The 23,213-nt window shown below is 46.4% G+C and overlaps 1 protein-coding gene across 11 annotated transcripts in view; it reads left to right on the forward strand.

The window, feature by feature from the left end:
• PHACTR1 (phosphatase and actin regulator 1) overlaps nt 1-23,213 on the forward strand; it is a 483,984-nt gene that overhangs the window by 356,663 nt on the left and 104,108 nt on the right. For 9 of the 11 annotated variants that reach the window (XR_003999047.1, XR_003999046.1, XM_030552418.1 and 6 more), the window contains 2 exons: nt 933-1,139; nt 14,059-14,389. Coding sequence is in view for 9 of the 11 variants with exons in the window: in XM_030552418.1 (XP_030408278.1) it covers nt 933-1,139; nt 14,059-14,389 (538 nt within the window). In the remaining 2 variants the exon portion in view is untranslated. The remainder of the gene's footprint in view (nt 1-932; nt 1,140-14,058; nt 14,390-23,213) is intronic. The other 2 variants (XM_030552420.1, XM_030552421.1) reach the window with 1 other exon arrangement.

Below are 23,213 nucleotides of genomic sequence, written 5' to 3' on the forward strand. Positions count from 1 at the left end.
AAGAATGCCTCTCAAACCACAGTTTCACAAGAAAGGGGTCACAGTCTTCATACCTAGGCTGCCGAGATGTGGATCAGTTAGGCCTTGCACCTTTTGAAGAAAAAGAAGGTCAATTATACTGTGCAACAGCAACAACATAACAATTTCCATGTCTGTTATTTTGAGAGAGAGGGGGAATTGGATGGAAACCACAATACCATTCAAATAGTAATGGGAAAAATTCAGCCCCGCTGTAAAAGGCATTGCTTCAGAGAAGAAACTGCTACATAAGAAAATAACATTCTTAAGAACCAAGATGACTGACTCTGGTGTTACTTTTCAGCTGTACCATTCAGTTCTACAGCAGACTTCAGAAAGCATTTTTGAGGCACGTGGCACAAAATGTGCCTTTCACCAGCTGTGTGGCGACTATTGCACATTGCTCCAAAGAGGAAGAATGAAAAGGAATGTGTAATTGGTATAACTACATATCTGTGATCCTGCACAACCATGTGATCTTTTGAAAATATAATGGACCCTGCCAGAGAGATGGGCAGGATGCCATTGTGTAGACACGTAAACCTGTCGACTAGCTTCTTGTTTATTGGTTATGTATTGTTACCCATCTGGAGGGTCTGGGGTTTGACATTTCAAGGCTCATGATTGTGTTAAATGTATGTGGGACTAAATTCAACTCTGATGTCAGTGAGGGACACTCCATTTGTTTTAACGGAGAACGACCCAGTGCTGAAATGGCCTGTGGGGGGTGTGTGTATGTATGTCTCTTTCTTTCTCTCTCTCTCTCTCTTTGTGTTTTATGATGTTTGAGCAAAATCTATTAGTCATGTTTTTAATCTGCATCTCTGTGCTGCTTTTCTTCTCTTACTATTACTGTACCTGCTGCCACTCTGCTTGTAACGTTGTTGCGTCAATGATGTGGTTGTGTCCTCCAGTGTCTGAAGAGAGCCCCAGATCCAGTGAGTCTGGAGTCCTCCTGTCCCAAGATCCTTCAGCTAAACCAGTCCTGCTACTTCCCCCCAAAAAATCTGCTGCTTTCCCTGGAGACCATGAGGACACCCCAGTGAAACAGCTGTCCCTCCTCAAACAGCCCCCTGCCCTGCCTCCTAAACCCATTGCCAGGATTGCCAACCACTTAACTGGTAAGTAGGTGTTCCTGAATGCTCTGCACCACTACTTCCCTTAAAGGAACAGTCCACTCCTGTACTGAGAGTCTCAATGTCTTTCTTTGGTAAAGCTGCTGTGTAGATGTTTGCATGTGTATCGATATTGCTTGTGTGTGTGTTATGGCTGTTCTGATACAGCAGGGCAGGGGCTTTCAAACTATTTCATAGTGTAGATGACATCTTGATAGAGATGGATACCTCTGTCTCATCCACAGTCACGTAGACTGCCACTCCTCCTAGCCTCCTAATCATGACCCTGATCACCAACATGCAACCTCACCTTAGCAAATACAGCAGTGACTTGGATGGAAAAATGATGATAGGAAAGTACTTTCGTATCTTGAATCATGTTTCATAAGATAAGCCCTTTGTCCTTTCTCGGGGGGGAAATTAATCAGATTCTCTCCATTTGCTCTTTGTTACATCTCCTCCAGCTTCCATGAGTGCTGTTCTCCCCACTTTTTCCCTCCATTTCTGTGCACATGCTTCTCTTAGACTCATACAGATGCCCCTTGGGTTACGTAAACCCGACTTACGCAAATCATCACTTACGGAAAAAGTTCCATAAGCTAGAAATAGTTTTTTTTGTTTGTTTGTTTTTTTGTGTAATGGTCAAGTATACGTTTCTGACTTATGCAAAATTTGAGTTATGCAAGGCATTCCGGAGTGGAATGCTTGCGTAAGTCAGGGAGCATCTGTAGACTCTAAGGCCAGAAGGGACTGTCATGATCATTTAATCTGACCTTCTGTACATTGCAGGCCGCAGAACCTCACCCACCCACTCCTGTAATAGACCCATAGCCTTTGGCTGAGTTACTGACGTCCTCAAATTATGATTAAAGACTTCATGTTACAGAGAAGCCACCATTTACACTAGTTTAAACCTGCAAGTGACCTGTGCCCCATGCTTCAGAGGAAGGCGAAAAACCTCCAGGGTCTCTGCCAAGCTGACCCGACTCCAAATATAACATTCAGTTAGACCCTGAGCATGTGGGCAAGATCAACCAGCCAGACACCTGGGAAAGAATTCTCTGTAGTAACTCAGAGCCCTCCACATCCACTGTCCTGTCACCAGCCATTGGAGATATTTGCTGCAGGCAGTCGCAACTCAGCCTTAGAGGCAGTCTCATCATACCACCTTCTCCATAAACTTATCAAGCTCAGTCCCCTTCTTTCCCAGTTACTCTCCCCTCTGGTTCCTTGCTGCTCTGGTTCCTTGCTCATGATCGCTGGCTACCCAGTCCCCTTCTCCATGGCTTCCCACTGGTGGATGCTAGTGGTGACTGACAACTCCAATTCCCCAATTGCTCTGTTCCTGCTCCAGTCCGTGAAGGATGCTCTGGTTTCCCTTCCTGCTGTGTTAGAGACTGCAATGGAGGCAGGTTATGCAGTCTTTCCTGCCTGGTTTCCAGCTGCTTCTACATGTGTCAAGGCTCTTCTTTGCAATTAAGAGCCTATTATCTGTAAAAGCTACTAGAAGCAAGGAGGAACAGTCAGCCGTATGTGACCAGTCAACCCTCCCTAGACTACCATCAGACCACTGCTGTAGAGAAATATTACAGTCGCACACACGAGGACCATGAAATGTTTAAATCTTCCTAAAATACATGTCTGTACCTTTTGAGATGTGTGTGTGCACAATTCTCATTGCTTTCAGAGAGAGCAGCACAGGTTAGGAGGCTATGAACTCCTGGGTCTTAAACCAGTTCTGATAGTAACTCTCTAGGTAACTTGGGCAGGTCGCAGTCTTTTCCCCTCAGTTACCCCTCTGATATTAGTACTTCCCTGCCTCAGAGTGGTGTGGTGAGGATGATCATTTCCTGTTTATACAATGCTACATGTTACTATTTTTTTGCCAGCTCATTTTCTTTTATTTTGACTATTATAAAATAAAAGAATCTTTATGAAAGAGCATATATTGCTTTTCTCACCTGTTTCTACATAGTATTCTATCTAGAGGGCCAACTGATTTGTGCTTTATTTACTTTTGTTCACTTTTATTTGACATTTATATGGGATTTCTTCACTTTTGCCGCCTGCCACAATCAACTCTAAATTGATTTATTTTTTGCCTAAAACTGTAAACTAAAGGGCAAAAGCAGGCACCATTCTTATTGACTTCATTTGGGGTTACTTCATTTGGGGCTACTTGCACCAGCTCAGAATTTGTTTCTCATCCGTTCTTGTAATTCAGTTTACCTTATGAGTTATTGCTCACAAATGAAGATGCAATGAAGAAACTAACATAAAGGAAAACATCTTCTGCAAACTGTGCATCGTACAGAAACATGAGGGGGAAGAGAGAGACTACCTTGCTCTTTGTTAAATGAAAAACAAACAATAGATGGAGATTGGTGTCTGCTTCTATGTATTTTGTAAATCAATTTTTTATATAGAGTGAAATCTGTCTTAAGTAACCGCTCAAGGGATCAGCATGTGTCAGTTGTTTAACAGAGATCACTTTCCAATAAAGGTGATGCAGAATTGTACTCTACTTCTGGGGCTACTTTGGAATGGTTTTTAAAGACAGAGGGTTGCCTAATTAGGGTGATTGCTCAGCTCGCTCTCTCCCACTCGGACACACACTCACTTGCATGTAGACATGATGACATACACTCTCACACATAGACAAGATTCACACACATGCATGTGTCTCTGCAGGAGCGGGGTACAATTTCAGAATTAGTCACAAGGCCCTAGTTTAGCTGGTAGTTGCCTCTTGGTAGAGCTGACAGTTTCCCTTATAAACATTAACATCTCAGACCAATAGGTTTGCCTTTTTCTTACTGGGAGGGTCTAGGGACATACAGAATATATGCCTTATGCAACCGTTTTAGATTATAGTAGACTTGCATAATCCCTGAAAATGAGTAGTGTGTCTTAATGAATCACCCTCACCATGAGAGAGCTAAATTAACCCTATTATTTTCTAATTACTCCAGAGACATCCTTAGTTTGTGTGTGAGAGAATTAATAAAATCAGACTTCTGGCACTCCAAATGAAGATTTTTTTCAGGTTTTCATTGCACTTTCAGTGTGTGTTTTTCTATTGAGGATTTTGTGAGGAGAGTGAAGGACAAATTAAGACACACCAAGCATGACTAATAGAGAGTGACAGTAGTTAATGGTCTGGTCTGTTCAAGAAGTATATGAGAGGAAACGTGGTCTTGGAATGAGTTTCATTTCAGGTATAGTGCTGATGTGGAGCTTGCAGAATGCTTCTGATCTTTTATCCTGTTTTGTTTTATCTTGTTTATTAAATCAAATACAAGAATACCTGAGCATATATAATTACAAAATCTCCACAGGCCTGGTCAGCAGAGGAAAAAACTCAGATAAATACCTCAAATAGTGTGACAGTTCAGTGCCTTAAAAATCAGACCATCTTCTTGTCAGGAAACTCTGGGCCAAATCCTCATCACCTGCATGAAGAATGACTAAAGGAGTATACACAAGGGACCTTGTGCAGATCGGGCAAGACTTGGGAGACAGAATCCTCCCCTCCAACAGGATCTAGGATCCATCTCACACATCACCGCTTTCTGTTCAAGTGCAAGACTATTTGTTACTGAGGCAAGGTCAAACTCCTAGCAGAGCAGGTATAAAGCAAACAAAATTAAATGCAATTAAATTTAGAAAAACAAAGAAACCCTCAGTTTTACTGTGAGAGTGAAAAGGGAGAAAGAGAATCGCACGTGGCAATTTCTAATCACATAGATTAGTGCTGTTCTTGTAGGCTCTTGGGTACTGTGAAGATGAGGAGGATATAAGAACCTGAATAGAAGAGCAGCAAAGAATCCTGTGGCACCTTACAGACTAACAGGCATTTTGGAGCATGAGCTTTCGTGGGTGAATACCCACTTCGTCAGATGCATGTAGCGGAAATTTCCAAGGGTAGGTATATATATGCAAGCAAGCTAGAGATCATGAGGTTAGTTCAATCAGGGAGGATGAGGCCCTGTTCTAGCAGTTGAGGTGTGAAAACCAAGGGAGGAGAAACTGGTTTTGTAGTTGGCAAGCCATTCACAGTCTTTGTTTAATCCTGAGCTGATGGTGTCAAATTTGCAGATGAACTGAAGCTCAGCAGTTTCTCTTTGAAATCTGGTCCTGAAGTTTTTTTGCTGCAGGATGGCAACCTTAAGGTCTTCTATAGTGTGGCCAGGGAGGTTGAAGTGTTCCCCTACAGGTTTTTGTATATTGCCATTCCTAATATCTGATTTGTGTCCATTGATCCTTTTCTGTAGAGACTGTCCAGTTTGGCCGATGTACATAGCAGAGGGGCATTGCTGGCATATGATGGCGTATATTACATTGGTGGACGTGCAAGTGAATGAACCGGTGATGGTGTGGCTGATCTGGTTAGGTCCTGTGATGGTGTTGCTGGTGTAGATATGTGGGCAGAGTTGGCATCAAGGTTTGTTGCATGGCTTGGTTCCTGAGCTAGAGTTACTATGATGCGGTGTGCAGTTACTGGTGAGAATATGTTTCAGGTTGGCAGGTTGTCTGTGGGCGAGGACTGGCCTGCCACTCAGGGCCTGTGAAAGTGTGGGATCATTGTCCAGGATGGGTTGTAGATCCCTGATGATGCGTTGGAGGAGTTTTAGCTGGGGACTGTATGTGATGGCCAGTGGAGTCCTGTTGGTTTCTTTCCTGGGTTTGTCTTCAGTAGGAGGCTTCTGGGTACACGCCTGGCTCTGTTGATCTGTTTCCTTATTTCCTGGTGCGGGTATTGTAGTTTTGAGAATGCTTGGTGGAGATTTTATAGGTGTTGGTCTCTGTCTGAGGGGTTAGAGCAGATGCAGTTGTACCTCAGTGCTTGGCTGTAGACAATGGATCGTGTGATGTGCTCGGGATGGAAGCTGGAGGCATGAAGGTAGGGATAGCGGTCGGTAGGTTTTCGGTATAGGGTGGTGTTAATGTGACCATCACTTATTTGCACTGTGGTGTCTAGGAAGTGGACCTCCCGTGTAGATTGGTCCAGGCTGAGGTTGATGGTGTGGCTGCTTCCATCCCGGGCACATCACACGATCCATTGTCTATAGCCAAGCACTGAGGTACAACGTCTGTTAGTCTATAAGGTGCCACAGGATTCTTTGCTGCTTTTACAGATCCAGACTAACACAGCTACCCCTCTGATACTGAATAGAAGAGAAACCAGAGGAGGCTGGGAGTGAGACTGCCTCCTCTGGAGTCTTTTACTGGTACGGGGTTTGACATCTTTGTAGTTCTCAGACCCGTATTCCTGCCCCATCCATCCCAAAACCATCTATCTTGCTTTTATGGAAGGAGCAGCCAGAGAGGACTTCTCTACAGTATGTGAAGAGTGTTGGAATCCCCTGAGCAGCCTTTCTGTTGCCTATTCTCTGTCTTGCATGCTCATAACCTGAACAGGAAAAAGCAGCATTTGCCCTGTAATCATCAAGATCCATCTCTACATAGTAAAAAGCAGTCAGCCCTAGAAAGAGAATATGTCTTGTTATTGCTTCAGTACAATTTCACCACTCAGCATTCCTCACTGGCCAATTATTTTACAATGATCCTTCTGCCAATTGTTAAATAATGATCATTAATAATAAGCCATTCTTCATTTATGAAGCTCCTTTCATCCACCAGAGTCCTAAGGCTCTGATATACCAACTTTACACAAGACTCATCTTCACCCACCTGAAAAGGCAGATATCTCTGGGGTGGAAGATAGCAGTGTACAGCAGTGTTACACAACCATTTTGGACACGAATTGCAAAATACCATATCTGGTTGAAATTGCGGGGGGAATTTCAATAACCATATGAGACTGAATTTGGCTGGGGCCTTGCGATTAATTGCCAGGAGATCCTTAATGACCAGAAGAGGCCAGGACATTGGTTTGATATCTTCTTTGAAAAGCAGCACTCCCAGTATCACAGTGCCCCTTCGTCCCATTGTCCATTAATCCATTACTTCTTAGTACCAAACTTGAGTTTTTCTGGGATTAACCCAGCCACATTCAGAGCAAAAGAATGAACTGCCAGTTATCTATGAAATTCTCTTAAAAATCTGTGAGGGAAACTTTTGGGGCATAACTGTTACACTGTGTAAATCCAGAGTCAGTGAGATTACTTCAGTTTTACATTTGTTGTAACTGAACAGAATCTGGCCCTTTAATTCAACAATCATATTAGAGCTTTTAAAAATCCTTTTAGCATCTTTTCAGTTGTTTCATTCCTGGCATTGGGAGGAGAAAGTTTGTCCCGTTTTTAGTTCTAAGAACACACAATCTAGTTATGCCTATACAATAAGATTCAAACTATCAACTGGCTGAATAATAGCGATAAGTCAAATATAGAGCAACTAGCCATGGTTAGAAGTGAACATTTAACAGGGAAGCAAGTGTTGTAAGCCCAGTAAAAATAACTACTGATTAATGTGGACCTGCCAGGATTGAATTCCAGAACAATGGATGTAAGGCCTCTTGAAACATAGTTGATTGCTGGTTACAACATTAAAAAACTATTTAGAACTACAAGTTGATCTGTCAGATAATCTCCACAGCCTGCAATATGTTCTAATCTAGCATTTACATAGAATCATAGAATATCAGAGTTGGAAGGGACCTCAGGAGGTCATCTAGTCCAACCCCCTGCTCAAAGCAGGACCAATCCCAAAACAGATTTTTGCCCCAGATCCCTAAATGGCCCCCTCAAGGATTGAACTCACAACCCTGGGTTTAGCAGGCCAATGCCCATGTCTGGGGTGACTCCTCTGTAGATGAGCCCATTGCACTAGGCGTGAGCCCTCTGCTCTGTCATACCTTCTCCTGCTTTCTGCGCCAGTATGCACATGGCTTATTCAGTTTGAAGTAAATTCTCTCCCCAGTGCACACTCTGAGTACCCATGCTGAGCTCTTGAGGAGGATACAAGGGGTAAAAAACTGTCTGGGGATTGGTCCTGCTTTGAGCAGGGGTTGGACTAGATGACCTCCTGAGGTCCCTTCCAACCCTGATATTCTATACAGCAGCCCAGGAGCAGAATGAATGGATCATTTCTCCCAGTCTGCAGAATGGCAGTGGGCTGGACCCTGGGATTGTAGTTGCTTCCACAGGTCCTGTGACTCCTGCTTTCTAGAGAGCAATAGCCAATTGATCAAGGTAACAGCAGAATGCCTGGCCCTGCCCTTAATGCCTGCTGTGAAACTACGCAGAGAGTCCCTGCAAAGCTGGGCTTTGTGGCATTCAGGGCGTGCACACCCTCTACATGCGCTCCCAAGTCCTTCCCCTGTCTTTGCTGTACACATTGTGCAGAAGAACAGCAAAAGATGTGGAAGCCAAAATTGGCCTAAGATGCACGTGTGCAATGCAGTCAGTAGGCAATGCTTGTCTCACAATTATTGGGCTAACTGTATCTCTGACCCCTCTGGGGCTTTTTGAGTGTACTCCCTCTCCACAGGCCTTGAGTTGTCACCTCGTTAGGTGGAATCACATGCTTCTCCCACTCTTAGGCCAGGCCTTGATTTGCCATCCCCTGGAACTAAATGTGATTGCCTCAGCAAGCCCACTTTAGCCTCAGTACCTGCAATTCTGGTCCTTGGGAGCTATATCCCAGTGGCATCCAGAGATCAGCCAGCCTTCTTAAAGCTGTGTTGTTTGTTTTCAGCCAAAGGATTTCAGAGAAAAAAATCTTAAAATGGTAAACAGATTATATGCATGTCTTGCTTACCTGGTGGCTATCCATTTTCCATGTGGGTCTAAGCTTCCTACAAACAGTCCAAGACCTTTGTTGTCTTGGTGACAGTCCCCATGGAATTAAAGCAGTATAGATCTATAATAAGCTTTCTGCTAACTAATACGATTATACATTCTATCTCAATAACTAGCTTACATACAGCAGTCATAAAATTATGACATAACAGCTCCATGTCCAACACTGCATGCACGTATCTGAAAACAGAATTTGACCCTTCATTATGGACCTGATCAAAGCCCAGTGAAGTCAGTGGAAAGACTGCCATTATTTTCAATAGCCTTTTGGATCAGTTCCTCTTAGTCCTTGTCTATGCTGGCAGTGGCATGTACAGTATGAAGGCTGTGTCCACATTGCAGTGAGTAGCTACATGCAGCAGGGAAAGTCTCTGGTGGGAGGGGGTAGTGGGGAAAATCTCCAGCAGCTCCCCATTGCTGGAGCCTTTCCACACTGAAGGGAGCAGCCGGAGCCTTTCCCTGCAGTAGGGAAAGAGTACAAGGCAGCAGGATGGCATTGGGACACTACATTGTTAAAAGTAGCAGTGTAGATGTGGAAGGCACTGCTTGGGTGAGTAGAAAGCCATGTAGGATCTGTACCCTAAGGTTCTGGCATGTCTTTACTCATCTAAGCAGCACCTCGCTGTCTACACTATGTATACCCATGCTAGGGTTGTATGCACTATATGTATTCTACACACCTCTGTAAGTGTAGTCCTAGCCTTAGAGGATCTGGGAACTAGGGATAGAAAAGTCAAATGATTTACCCAAATTCATACAGTGAATTAAGGACAGTGCCAGGAATATAACTGAGATTGCCTGAATCCCATTTCAGGGTCCTGCCCACTGGGCAACACTGCCTCCTAAATACATGCAGACTTTTGCAGACTCTAGAATTCACTACTACAATAGGTCACAGTTAGCCACTGGAATAGGATTTAAAAGGGAACTGAATACTCATAACAAGTAGTTACATTTGTAATTATATGTACTTCAACAAGGGTAATAAAAACTCGTGCTTTGGGGCATCAGCTGGTCACCATAGGAGTCAGAAGGAATTTTTCCTCCCAAGTACAGGATGGTCACTTGGCTAGGTACATTGTGGAGAAGAGGAAGGGGCTGCTGTCCTCATGGATCAGTGCCCTAGTCTGGTGTAGCAAATTTTATCTTCTAGTTATATATTTGTATATAACTATAGTATATTGTCATAAACAGTGATAAGGTTTAATTTTCTAGCATTATTTGCATTAAATCCAGCATAACTAGGACCTGATCAAACAAAATGCTGAACAACCTCAACTCTCACTAGTGCCAGGGGAAGTTGAGCTTCTTCAGCATCTTGCAGAACTAGCCGCATTATACATAACAGTGGATACAAGGGTCCTCAGCCAGAAAAGAACTATCTCCAGGCCTATTTGCTACTATCCTGTCATTTCAGTGCTTTGTGCAATGATTTAAAACTGCAGTAACATTCCACTGAGAGGACTTATAGCACTGATTTATTTTTTTGTGTTCATCCTTTCCCTTTCCCTGCTTGTTAGTCACCTAGTCATGTATACATATGATGGATATTCCCTTCTAAGGGCTGGACATCTCCCCAAGTGCTGTCCATATGCCTTATGGGAAAAAAATAGTGGAGTTAAAAAAAACCAAAAAACTATGGACTATGATTGTCCCAATCTAATATATCAATTATAACCTCTTACACACATGGGTCAAATTTTCCTCTCATTTACACTAGATGAGATCCACTGTAGACAATGACGTTTCCACTGGTTTGATTGGAGAGGGAAAATTTGCTTGTAAGTTTGGACCATGTTCTGAGAACCTTACTCATTCAGAACCGCCACTGAACTGACAACTTAGTCAGATTTTCAGGACAATGCCCATTGTCACCAAGTGAACAGTTCTAAAGCTCCTTCCTGTTGTACTAATGCTTCTTTGGGGTAATTTTCATTGATAGACAAAAGTTGTTACAGTAAAGGGTAGACAAGTAAGTTTTGTTTCTGTGCTAGTAGATTTTCATGACTTTTTCTCAAAGCTGTGTGGACACGAGGTGAAAAATCATGGGCCAAATCCTTAGCTGGTGTAAATTGGCATCCTTCCATTTCTGAAGTCAATGAAAGTATGCTAATGTACTCTAGCCCCATATATTTAAACAAATGTCCTTACCTGTGTTATGAATAGTATTTTAGACAATTTAGACTGATTTTACAAATCTCACTCACTCTTTATGCTTTTTGCCTTTTGCTGACCAATGAAAATAAACTAGTGAATTTCACATTCTAGTTCTGATACGCTACCCCAAGCTACAGTCCCCCAAACAACAATTTTGGGGCTGCAAACCTAGGAGGGGAATATTTTCATTTAAAAAGAAAAATATCCTTTTCCTTTTAATGCTTTTTTTTTTAATGGAAGCATTTCTATCTATTTTGTTCATCAATCAACCTCACAAATTCCACTGGCTCCCAGCAGAAAATCAGCTTTTTTAGTACTTCAGAAACACAGGAAGTTGCAAATTCAGTTGTCCCTTCCAGCTTTTCTTCAGCCAGGAGCCATGAGTGTGCTGCTCTGGTGGATGGTATCACTTTGAGCCCTCCATTGCAGATGTCTCCTCATATGTCTTCATATGCAGAGCGAAGGTCTGGGACTAGGACAGCACTCCCTTCCAGAATACCACCACCTCTGTTGACTAACGCTGTTACTTGAAGTACAACAGAGATTCGACCAAACCAAACATCCAGGTCTGGCTACTGCAGAAGTTTAGGGAGGTGCAGATCTGGATCCCAGCTTTGTAGCTCAGGCTCATCTTTTAGTAGAAGGTATCCTGGAGAAATAATATATAAAAATGTTTTGTTACAACACATTGCATAGGAGCCTTATTCTCAGGGTTTTATTCAATTTACTCTTTGTCTCTTAAATTTTTTGAAGACAGTATATAGGGTACAAAGATAAAACATAGCTACCTAGCATGTATGTGCATAAGAGACATGACAGCTCAGCCTGTTCTGTGTTTGAGTAAATAAAACCCATAAAAATTCAAATTGCAAAACATGAAAACCGGTCCGCTTTAGAAAAGTGTAGGGAATGGCAGAGGGGAGTTTCATGTTTGCTGGCAAATCCCAGGGCCGTATTTGGTTCTGCATAAGGGGGTGCAACAGGCATTGACTTTAGTGGACAGAGTATAGCCTAGCGGATAGGACATGCTGGATGGAGAGGCAAAAGATTTGGATTCTGTCCTGGCTGGCTGTTTAGATTGTATGTTCATTGGGACAGGGTCTGTCTCTTACAATATGCATGTTCAGTGCCTAGCATAATAAGGCCTAGACCTCAGCTGGGACCTTTAGGTGCTATTGTAGAGCTACTCTAATAATAATAAATAGTAATGTCAGACTTGAATTTGGTCCCTGTCGTCTTCTAGCTTAGTGTCTTTTTTCAGTTTGATCTTTCTGGAGAAGTGTTGCACCTGGGAGCCATCTGAATTCTAGTTAGTAGGTTTGGCCTCACTGTTGGTGAATAAATACCCAGGCCAGAGATTATGGATAGCTAGTACAAACATGAAAATTTATAGATGTGCTTTTAAAAACTATGGTGCAGCTCGCAAACATGTGATGGCCTTTGAAACCTCAGCAGCAGCTTATCTGCTGGGCTTTGTCAAGTCCCAAGAAACTGTTGGCACTTTTATCTCTTCATTGTATTTTAGTAAGGTGCATGAACTCAAGTAAGAGAGGCTAAATATGTCATGCTGCCAGAACTCCTTTACAGAACCCGAATGCCAGAGGTTTGCCAGATTTGAAAGGGTTCATTGAGGTCACTCCCTCTTCCAACCTCAGGAGGCCTTTCTAGCTCCCCCCTTCCCTATAACTTCAAACAACATCAGTCCATAATGTAAAATCCCATCTTCTCTTATCCCCCAATCCCAAGTGGCTACTTCTCCATGGCCTTCCTCATTCTCAAATCTCCAGCTCCTCTCATTGGCTTTCTGACCTTTTAGAAATTTTCATAATGCAGCCCAGAACGTCTCCTACTCACTGCTGAGCTCAGGTAGCCAATGCATTGAAATTCCATCTGCTTATAGATATCTCCATTACATGCACCTCTGAGGCCTTATCCAGTTCCCATGGAAGTCAACAGGAATCTTTCCCCCATGGGTAAACGCCACAAAATTATGTATTTTTGAGGAATCCTGCATGGATCTAAAAAGGTTAAAATCCACAGCATGGAACAAAGTTTGTTTGCCAGGTGTTTTGTAAAAGAATAAATTAATCCTACCATTTCCCTTCATTTTTGCTGGATTATCCTTATACCTCATTCATGATTTTTTTTTTATTAGCATAATTGTGCTGCTCCAAATGTTCTGCAGGTCCACAAAAATGTGAGATGTGATGTGCAGTAGTCAGACCGTAGCAGTGGGAGCCAGAAATTCCTGAGTTTTAATCCTCACTGTGGTGATAATGATTCATTCTGTAACTTTGGGCGCCTGGTCACTTTACCTCAGGTTATGCATTAAATGGGGGATAACAACACAGAGCTCACAGGGATGTTGTCAGTGTTAGTCCCTGGTAGAAAGTGCTTTGAAGATGAAAGTACTACATAGATCTTGTGATTACATGAACGATTGTTTAAGGCATTTCTTACTAAGGCTATGTCTTCACTACCCACCGTATCGGCGGGTAGCAATCGATTGCTCGGGGATCGATATATCGCTTCTCATCTAGACGCGATATATTGATCCCCGAACGCGCTTATATCGATTCCGGAACTCCACCAACCCCAATGGAGTTGCGGAGTCGACATGGGGAGCCGCGGACATCGATCCCTCGCCGTGAGGACGGTGAGTAATTCGATCTTAGATACTTCGACTTCAGCTACGTTATTCACGTAGCTGAAGTTGCGTATCTGAGATCGATTTTCCCCCCCAGTGTAAACCAGTCCTAAGAGTCCTCAGATGTTTCTATGAGGCTCAGAAATGTTGCAGCATGAAAACTTCCCTTCTGAAAACCATTCAGAGTGTTATAGGTACAGTATATTCCATCACCAGCAGGAAAGGGGTAAGTCCAATGCAGACTCATCTGTTGTCTTTACTGGCAACCTCTGTGCCCGATTACCTAAGTAGATATTGTGGTCTTCTTTTTAATGCCATCAAAACTTATGTCTGTGCCTCTCATTCTTGTGTTTAGATCCTGGCGGTCCTATGAAACTGCCTTGTATGCCAGTTAAACTGTCGCCTCCGCTACCTCCAAAGAAAGTCATGATTTGCATGCCTTTAGGGGGACCAGACCTCTCTCTTGCATCCTATTCCATGCAGAAGAGTTCCCAGCAGCCTTTGGCTCCACACCACCACTCTGTACTGCCATCCCAATTAGCAGCACACCAGCACCAGCTTCCATATGGCAGCCACAGCCAGCATCTGCCTTCTGGATCCAGCTCATTACCTATTCACCCTTCAGGGTGTCGGATGATAGATGAATTGAACAAGACACTGGCCATGACCATGCAGAGGCTAGAAAGGTAATGGTTGATTTTTAAAAATATTAATTTATATGGTGTCATTACAGCATCAGAACATAACATCATACAATAATACATTGCACTTAGAGGGCCTTTCATCTGAAGATCCAAAATCTTTTACAAACCTAACTCATTATTGGGGAAACTGAAGCATAGAGAGATTAAGTGACTTGCCCAAGTTGATGCAGTGAGTTAGTAGCAGAATCAGGAATAAACCTCAAGTGTCCTGAATCACAGTCTCCTGCTCTAGCCATTAGATTTTGATAGAAAGAACGAGGAGTACTCATGGCACCTTAGAGACTAACAAATGTATTTGGGCATAAACTTTCATAGGCTAAAATCCTCTTCATCTGATGTATGCAGTGGAAAATACAGTAGGAAGATATATATATACAGAGAAAATGAAAAAATGGGTGTTGCCATACTAACTCTAACGAGACTAATCAATTAAGGTGGGCTGTTATCAGCAGGAGAAAAAAAACTTTTGTAATGATAATCAGGATGGCCCATTCAAACAGTTGACAAGAAGGTGTGAGTAACAGTAGGGGTTCTTAATCTTTCCCTGTTTGCTGTATAGAATGTTGATTAGGTGGTTCCGCAGTTTCTTTGAGTGTGTGTGACACAATTTCTCAGCATAGTCTGTGTGGTATGTAGATTGCAGTGGATTTTTTTTTACCTTCAGTCCTTTTGGTATGATGTTCATCTGTTTGCATTTGGAAAGGAAGATGATGTTTGTCCATATCTGTATGAATTTTTTTCATGAAGTTGATGGATTTCCACATCATACGGCTAAATTCAGTGCCTTGCATGGCTACTCTCAGGAGCCTCCTGTTTTGCAACAACATAACACCAGGTTTCCAAGTAAAGCTTTGGTTACATGGAAGACCAAAGAAAAAAATGTTTTTTTAAAAAATGGAGGATTTAGAAAAGAACAATAAAGACCAAATGTGTTGCCCCCACCAAAGCAATCTACATGCCACTTATGAGCTGGAGGGAGCACATGGTGATTTGCATAAGCTATTTAGGTATTTTTAATGTAATCTAAAATTCATCTGAGAATAAAACAAAATAAATGTGTGCCAGGGTGGAATGTGTGTGTACACAAACGCAACCTAATTGTCACAGCTGTTTTGTAGCAATCCCCAACTGTAGACTGCAAAGTGGATAGAGAAAATTAATGTCATTCCATGCAAGATCCCCACACATATTTTGTAAAGTGAGTCAATGGAATGCGGGATGTATCCCAGTATATTGACTTCCTTGCAGAGATTCCACTAACTTGTCTCTGGTCAAAAGCACAAGCTTCTGAACAGCAGTCCTTAGGCTTTCACCAGAACACCTGGATTAACTGTAGCCTTGCGGAGGCTCTCAGGGAGGGTAGATCCAATACCAAAGTATACGACACATGGAACTTCTTCCTGGAGAAACAGCCTCTACACCCAGTAGTACAGAACATAGTCCCCTGCAGGAATTTTTACACTGAATGTCTGTAGTCCAAAGGAATCAATAAATACAGGTGCCCAGTTCTCAGTGCTCAAAGTAGCTCAAGAGGAGCAGTGGAAATATGGCTTAAGGCTTGGCCCTGGGGTTTTTGTTGGTGCCAGACCAGTCCCCAGTATAAATTTGAGCAATCTGAATGATGCTGTAATTTATATACAGGAGAACAGCTAAATGAACAGTGAAAACTCAAGGAGATAGCTGGGCAGTTCACCAAAGGCAGTTTTATTGAAACTGACAAGGTGATAGGAAAATAGAAAATTGTAGAGAAAAGCAAACATGTACCATTTAAATAGACAAGAGGCCAGATTCTGCCCCATGCTACTAGTCCTTTGCACTGCCAGAGTGGTGAAAAGAGACCTTTATAGCTGTTCTGAAAGGGCCACTGTAGATTTTCCCAGTGTAAGGGAATCCTCAGCTGGTGTGAAGTTGGCTAGCATGTAGTGGGAGGTTCCTGTTGCCACAGATAAGGGGCTCCAGTGGTGAGACAGGAGGTAGCATGCTGTGGGCATAAGTCACTATAACAGGGGTAGAGGGTTGATGGGACCACAGTCCTGCCACCTTTCACGTAGGCTAGCACAGCCTGGCACGTACACTTTGCAGAACTAGCTGCATCATCCTGAGATGCGATGTACTGTACACACTCCTGAGTGCTGGGGAGTGTCAAGAGGAACTGTTTCCCTCTCTAGAGCAGTGCAGCTCCACACCATTCCTAGCACAAGTCTGGGTGTTAATTTCACAATCTGGCCCATGGTACATGCAAGCTGCACTTCATCATTCTAAATCCAATGACATTTCTCTTCATATGACTTCATCGTGGCATCTGTTCTCCCCTTCCCTCAGCAATAGATGTTCCAGTTTTTAAGCTTCCATCAAGTCTGTGTTTACAAGTATGTTGAATTGTTTAAAGGAGGTGACCTAAAGATTGTGGGGGGTTTTATTTTTGTTAATTTTTAACATTTACCAGAAGCTGAAACTGAACAAGCAAGAATCCAGTTCCCAGAATGAAGCAATTGTCTCCTAGCACAGAAGAGAATAATTTTTAAAAATGAGCTTAATATTGATTTCACCTTTAAGGGACTCCTAGCTCTCATTAATATACAGAACAGATTTTTTTATTGTTTCTTTTCAGTCGATTGACTGGTTGTTTTTTTTTGTGCCTCAGTGGATATTTCAGTCATGGAATAATGTATCAAGTATTTCAGTTATGCTTATTGTCCAGTAAGTCAGTAATGTTTGTGGTACTTGAGAAAAAAAATTGATGGCTGTTTCTTCTGGAAAGGCAGTCACTGGTTTCATAATGTATGTGGACTGTAAAGTCAACATATGCGGTTAAATTTTTTAAGTTACACTTCCAAGGGGCTCTCTGTTTTTAGCAAATGTGCTAATGTCTCCAAGGAGATTAGTCTAGGTTTTCAGAATAGATTTGATTTGGGAGGGGATTAGGTACAGCAAGCGGTATCTTTTCCTGATATTATTTTGACAGTAGTGCTTTCTTTTCTCCCTAAGTGTACCAAAAAAAAAGGTTTAAACCTTAATTACATCACTCTGCAGTGTTTGTTATAGGATGCTTCAGCTCAGAAGCCTTGAAAGCCTTATAAACTGCTTATATTTGAGATCTAATTTTTTTTCTATATAAAATTTAGCTCTGTGATCATGTCTATCAAATATGTAGGATCTGAGATTGGTTCCTAAGCTTTTCTGCTGCTTCCAAAATAGCATGCTGCTGGGCCCCTGTTCCCAGGCCAGCAACTGTAGAGAAGAATGTAGAACTTAGAGGCCTGGAAAGGTAGGATGGCTAATGGAAATGAGTGTATGAAAATGGAAATTATCAAATCCAAAATAAAAACAAAGCTCAAAGAGTTTAATGCTCCCAGACTGATGAGGACCAGATAATCTCCAACCCCTGAGACATGAAATTGCAAGTCAGGTAGCAAGATATCATGTGACCAGAAAATAGCAAACATAGTTACCTGTATTTAAGATATGAGGGGAAAGTAGTCCAGGCAACTGCAGATCTGTTTGTCTGCTCTCAATAGTATACAAGATTTTAGAACAAGTTTTGTAGGAAAGAATAATTAAAGACTCTAGGTAAATGAAAATGGGATAAAATCCAACCCGGGATTATCAAAAGTAGATCTTCCTTTGATAAAATAACTGATTCTTCTTCGAGTGATTGCTCACATCCATTCCAGTTAGGTGTGCGCGCCGCGCGTGCACGTTCGTCGGAAACTTTTTACCCTAGCAACTCCAGTGGGCCGGCAGGTCGCCCCCTGGAATGGCGCCGCCATGGCGCCCAATATATATCCCTGCCGGCCCGCCCTCTCCTCAGTTCCTTCTTACCGCCGTGTCGGTCGTTGGAACTGTGGAGCGCGGCATAGCTGTCCTCCACGTCCCTAGCTCTCCTAGTTCTCTATCGTTTATCTATCATTCAACTCTAGTTCCATTATAGTTGTTAATTAGTTTGTTAAGTAGATAGTTAAGTTAAATAGTTGTTAAGTAGTTCTTTGCCGGGGGCTTAGCCCTTCCCAGCACCCGGCGCCAGGCTCATGCCTGTTTCGCCGGGCTTCAAGCAGTGTGCGGCCTGCAAGAAGCCCATGCCTACCAGCGATCCCCACGAAGCGTGCCTGAAGTGCCTTGGGGAATCGCACAGATCCGACAAGTGCCGCATCTGTAAGGCTTTTAAGCCGAGGACAAAGAAGGAGAGGGATCAAAGGCTCCGAACTCTCCTAATGGAGGCGGCACTTGACCCGACGGCTTCGCAGGCCGTGGTATCGGCACCGGCACCGGATCGCTCCGGCACCGAGAAGACTCCTCGGCACCGACCCTCTCCGGCACTGGAGTCAGAGCCAAGGCCGTCGAAGTCTGATACTCCGGCCAGGCAGACCCGGCTAGAGCGCCCGGCCTCGACATCGGCCGTGGCGCCGCCGGCACCGTCAGCACCGTTGACTCCGGGCCCGGCGGGTCCGTTGAGTCCGGTACCGCCGAGCTCCCCCATGAGATCTGGGGTTGAGATAGTGGTCCCGTCCACACCGGAGACCTTCGCCTCGGCTCGGGACCTTATTGCCCTGACTGAGCCCACTCGGCTGCCACTCCCGGTACCTCCGGTGCGGGTCGTGTCCAGAGGCAAGCCCATGATATCGGCACCGCCCAGAGACAGTCGTTCACGATCCAGGTCCCGACGTCTTGGGCGCTCCAGATCCCGACGCCGCTCGCAGTCCCGGCACCGCTCCCCTCAGCGGTACCGGTCGCACTCGCGGCACCGGTCGGCATCGAGACGGTCGCGGTCAGGCTCCAGTCGTCGACACTGGCACCGCGATTCCAGGAGCAGGTCCCGACGCTACTCGCCGCACCGGTCGACCTCCCGGCACCGAGCTGGTGGCAGGTCCCGGTCTCGGTCGACCTCCCGGCACCGAGCTGGTGGCAGGTCCCGGTCGACCTCCCGGCACCGAGCTGGTGGCAGGTCCCGGCACCGAAGCGGCGCCCGGTACCGATCAGGACCCCGGCACCGTGACAGATCCCGGTCCCGATCCCGATCCCGGCACCGATATGACTCCCGGCACCGGTCCCCGGCACCGAGACGATCCTCCGTGCCGGCCCGCGCAGACCCTTACCATCCAGGGTCGGCCCCACCATGGCCCTCGAGACAGCCGTCCGTATCTTCCCAGATGGACAGCGGGTATGCGCTGGGCACCGACAGGCAGGCGGCGCTGTTCGGTGATCCGCCGCTGCAGGACCAAGGCCCACAACAGTGGGGATTCTGGACACCCTGGGCATACCATCAGGCCCAGGGCCCCCAGCAGCTCCCTGCTAGACCGGCGACTGCGGAGCGTAGGGCCCCTGAAGCCTCGTTGTCTCGCCCCCCTCCCTCCCCGGAAGGGGAGGAAGGGTCCAAGCAGCAGGACTCCGCTGCGGCTCCGGAGGCAGAGGCGAGGGCTGAGGAAGACCCTCAGTTAGACACTCTCGTGCCTGGGGTCTCATCTTCCTCCTCCCCGGATGAGGCGGTGGCGGGTACCTCCTCCAACAGTCCCCCCCCCGCTGGATCTCAGGGCGCACCAAGACCTCCTCAGGCGATTGGCTCAAAATCTGAGTCTGCAGGCAGAGGAGGTCTCGGAGATAGAGGATCCAATTGTAACCATCCTCTCTTCTGATGCTCCCACCAGGGTCGCCCTGCCCTTCATACGGACCATCCAGGCCAACGCCAATACCATCTGGCAGTCCCCGGCCTCCATCCCTCCGACAGCGAAAGGAGTCGAGAGGAAGTACATGGCCCCTTCTAGGGGATACGAATATCTCCATGTACACCCGACTCCGGGTTCACTGGTGGTGCAATCAGTGAACGATAGGGAGCGTCACGGCCAGGAGGCTCCAGCCCCCAAATCCAGAGAAGCCAGGCGGATGGACCTCCTTGGCCGTAAGGTGTATTCGGCTGGGGCGCTGCAGCTCAGGGTCTCCAACCAGCAGGCCCTGCTGAGCAGATATGCCTTTAATTCCTGGGTGGCAGTGGACAAATTTAAGGAGCTGCTGCCACAGGATGCTCGCCAAGAGTTTACGGCCATCTTGGACGAAGGCAAGAAGGTCGCACGCACGGCCTTACAAGCCTCCTTGGACGCTGCGGACTCGGCTGCCCGTACCCTCGCGTCAGGAGTTACGATGCGTCGCATCTCCTGGCTGCAGGTTTCCGGCCTTCCGCCGGAGCTCCAGCATACCATACAGGACCTTCCTTTCGAAGGCCAGGGCCTGTTTTCTGATAAGACAGACCCCAGACTCAAGAGTCTAAAAGACAACCGGGTTATTATGCGGTCCCTCGGGATGCACACCCCCGTGACGCAGCGTAGACCCTTTAGGTCGCAACAACAGCAGCAACGTAGGCCGTTTTCCCAGTTCCGCCAGCGGCAGGACCTCTACAGGCGCCGCGGCAGGAACGGAAGGCGCAGGCAGTCGGGGAACCAAGGGGGGCAGAACCAAGGCTCCTCAAAACCCCTGCCTGGTCCTAAGCCTTCATTTTGAAGGTGCGCCCGAGGGCGCGGTAACAGTTTCCCCTATGGATCCTTCCCCCCCGTTTTCCAACCGCCTTTCGTTTTTCCTCCCGGCGTGGTCCCAAATAACATCGGACCGCTGGGTCTTAAGCATGGTGCAGACGGGATACCGCCTGCAGTTTGTTTCATTTCCTCCTTCCCGCCCTCCTTCCTCGTCCCTCTTCAGGGACCCCTCTCACGAGCAATTCCTTCGGCAGGAGGTGCAGACGCTCCTCAGCAAAGGAGCTATAGAGGCGGTTCCGGAAAACGAGAAAGGCAAGGGGTTTTATTCCCGCTACTTTCTGATCCCCAAGGCCAAGGGGGGCCTCAGGCCTATCCTCGACCTGCGAGAGCTCAACAAATACCTCATGAAGTTGGAGTTCCGCATGGTATCCCTGGGGACCATTATTCCATCCCTGGATCCGGGAGACTGGTACGCCGCCCTCGACATGCAGGACGCGTATTTCCACATTGCCATCTGGCCACGCCACAGACGCTTTCTCCGCTTCGTTGTAGGGGCTCTTCATTATCAGTTTGCAGTCCTCCCATTCGGCCTGTCCACGGCCCCGAGGGTGTTTACAAAATGCATGGCAGTTGTCGTGGCGCATCTTCGGCGCAACCGTGTCCACGTGTTCCCTTATCTGGACGACTGGTTGATTCGGGGCACGTCGGAACAGCAAGTCAACAGCCATGTCCGCGTGATCACCGGCATGTTTGCAAGTCTGGGCCTCTTGATAAACACAGACAAGTCCACCCTGAGGCCCACGCAGAAGGTGGAATTTATCGGGGCCGTCCTGGACGCCACTGTGGGCAGGGCCTCGCTGCCTCTGCAACGGTTTCAGACCATGGCGGCGATCGTTCAACGTTTGCGGTCAGCCCCATTGACGTCAGTGAGGACATGTCTAACCCTGTTAGGCCACATGGCGGCGTGCACCTTTGTGACCGACTACGCTCGGCTCCACATGAGGCCTCTCCAGCTGTGGCTTATCAGTCATTACAGGCCGGCAAGGCAACCGTTAGACATGTTAGTCACAATCCCCCAGAAGGTCTTAGATTCTCTCGGCTGGTGGTTAGACCAGTCCGTATTATGTGCGGGTCTTCCCTTCCACCCCTCTCAGCCCTCGGTATCCCTGACAACGGATGCCTCAGATCTAGGCTGGGGGGCCCACCTAGGGGCCCTGCGGACACAGGGCCTGTGGTCCCAGGAGGAGGTGGGGCTACACATCAACATGCGGGAGTTGAGAGCGGTCCGCCTTGCTTGTCAAGCGTTCTGTCATCAGCTTCAGGGTCGTTGTGTCGCCGTGTTCACGGACAACACGACGACCATGTACTATATCAACAAGCAGGGCGGCACCAGGTCCTCCTCCCTGTGCCACGAGGCGATACGACTCTGGGACTTTTGCGTAGCCCACTCCATTCACCTCAGGGCTTCCTTCCTCCCTGGAGTATGGAACACGCTGGCGGATCAATTGAGCAGATCCTTCCTGTCACACGAGTGGTCCCTTCGCCCAGACGTCGCTCTCTCCATTTTCCGGAGGTGGGGTTATCCCCGGGTGGACCTCTTCGCGTCCAAGGGGAACAGGAAGTGCCAAGCATTCTGCTCCTTTCAGGGCAGGGAGCCGGGGTCGATAGCGGATGCCTTCCTCATCCAGTGGTCGACCCACCTGTACTATGCGTTTCCCCCGTTCCCTCTGGTCCACAAGGTCCTCCTGAAGGTGCGCAGGGACAGGGCTCTCGTGATCATGGTGGCCCCGGCATGGCCCAGGCAGCACTGGTACACCATGCTGCTGGACTTGGCCATAGCCGACCCAGTTCCCCTGCCCCTTCATCCGGACCTGATTACCCAGGACCACGGGACCCTCTGTCACCCAGACCTGCAGTCGCTGCACCTAGCGGCGTGGCTCCTACGTGGCTGACTGGTTCCGAGCTGCGCTGCTCCACGCCTGTGAGAGAGGTGCTCTTGAGCAGCAGGAAACCGTCCACAAGAGCCACATATTCGGCGAAATGGAGGCGCTTCTCCTGTTGGTGCGTAGAGAGAAATCTCCGCCCTATGGAAGTTTCGATAACTGAAATCTTAGACTACGTTTGGTCCCTCAAAAGGCAAGGTCTGGCCTTATCGTCGTTGCGAGTCCACCTAGCAGCTATCTCCACCTTTCACCCGGGTGCGGACGGTCGCTCCGTTTTTTCTCACCCGACGGTGTCGAGATTCCTTAAAGGGCTGGAACGTTTATTCCCTAACGTCCGTCCCCCTGCTCCAACCTGGGATCTTAACCTGGTGTTGTCCCGGCTCATGGGGCCCCCCTTTGAGC

The sequence above is a fragment of the Gopherus evgoodei genome, chromosome 2 (genome assembly GCF_007399415.2).
Source record: "Gopherus evgoodei ecotype Sinaloan lineage chromosome 2, rGopEvg1_v1.p, whole genome shotgun sequence".
Taxonomy (NCBI): Eukaryota; Metazoa; Chordata; order Testudines; family Testudinidae; genus Gopherus; species Gopherus evgoodei.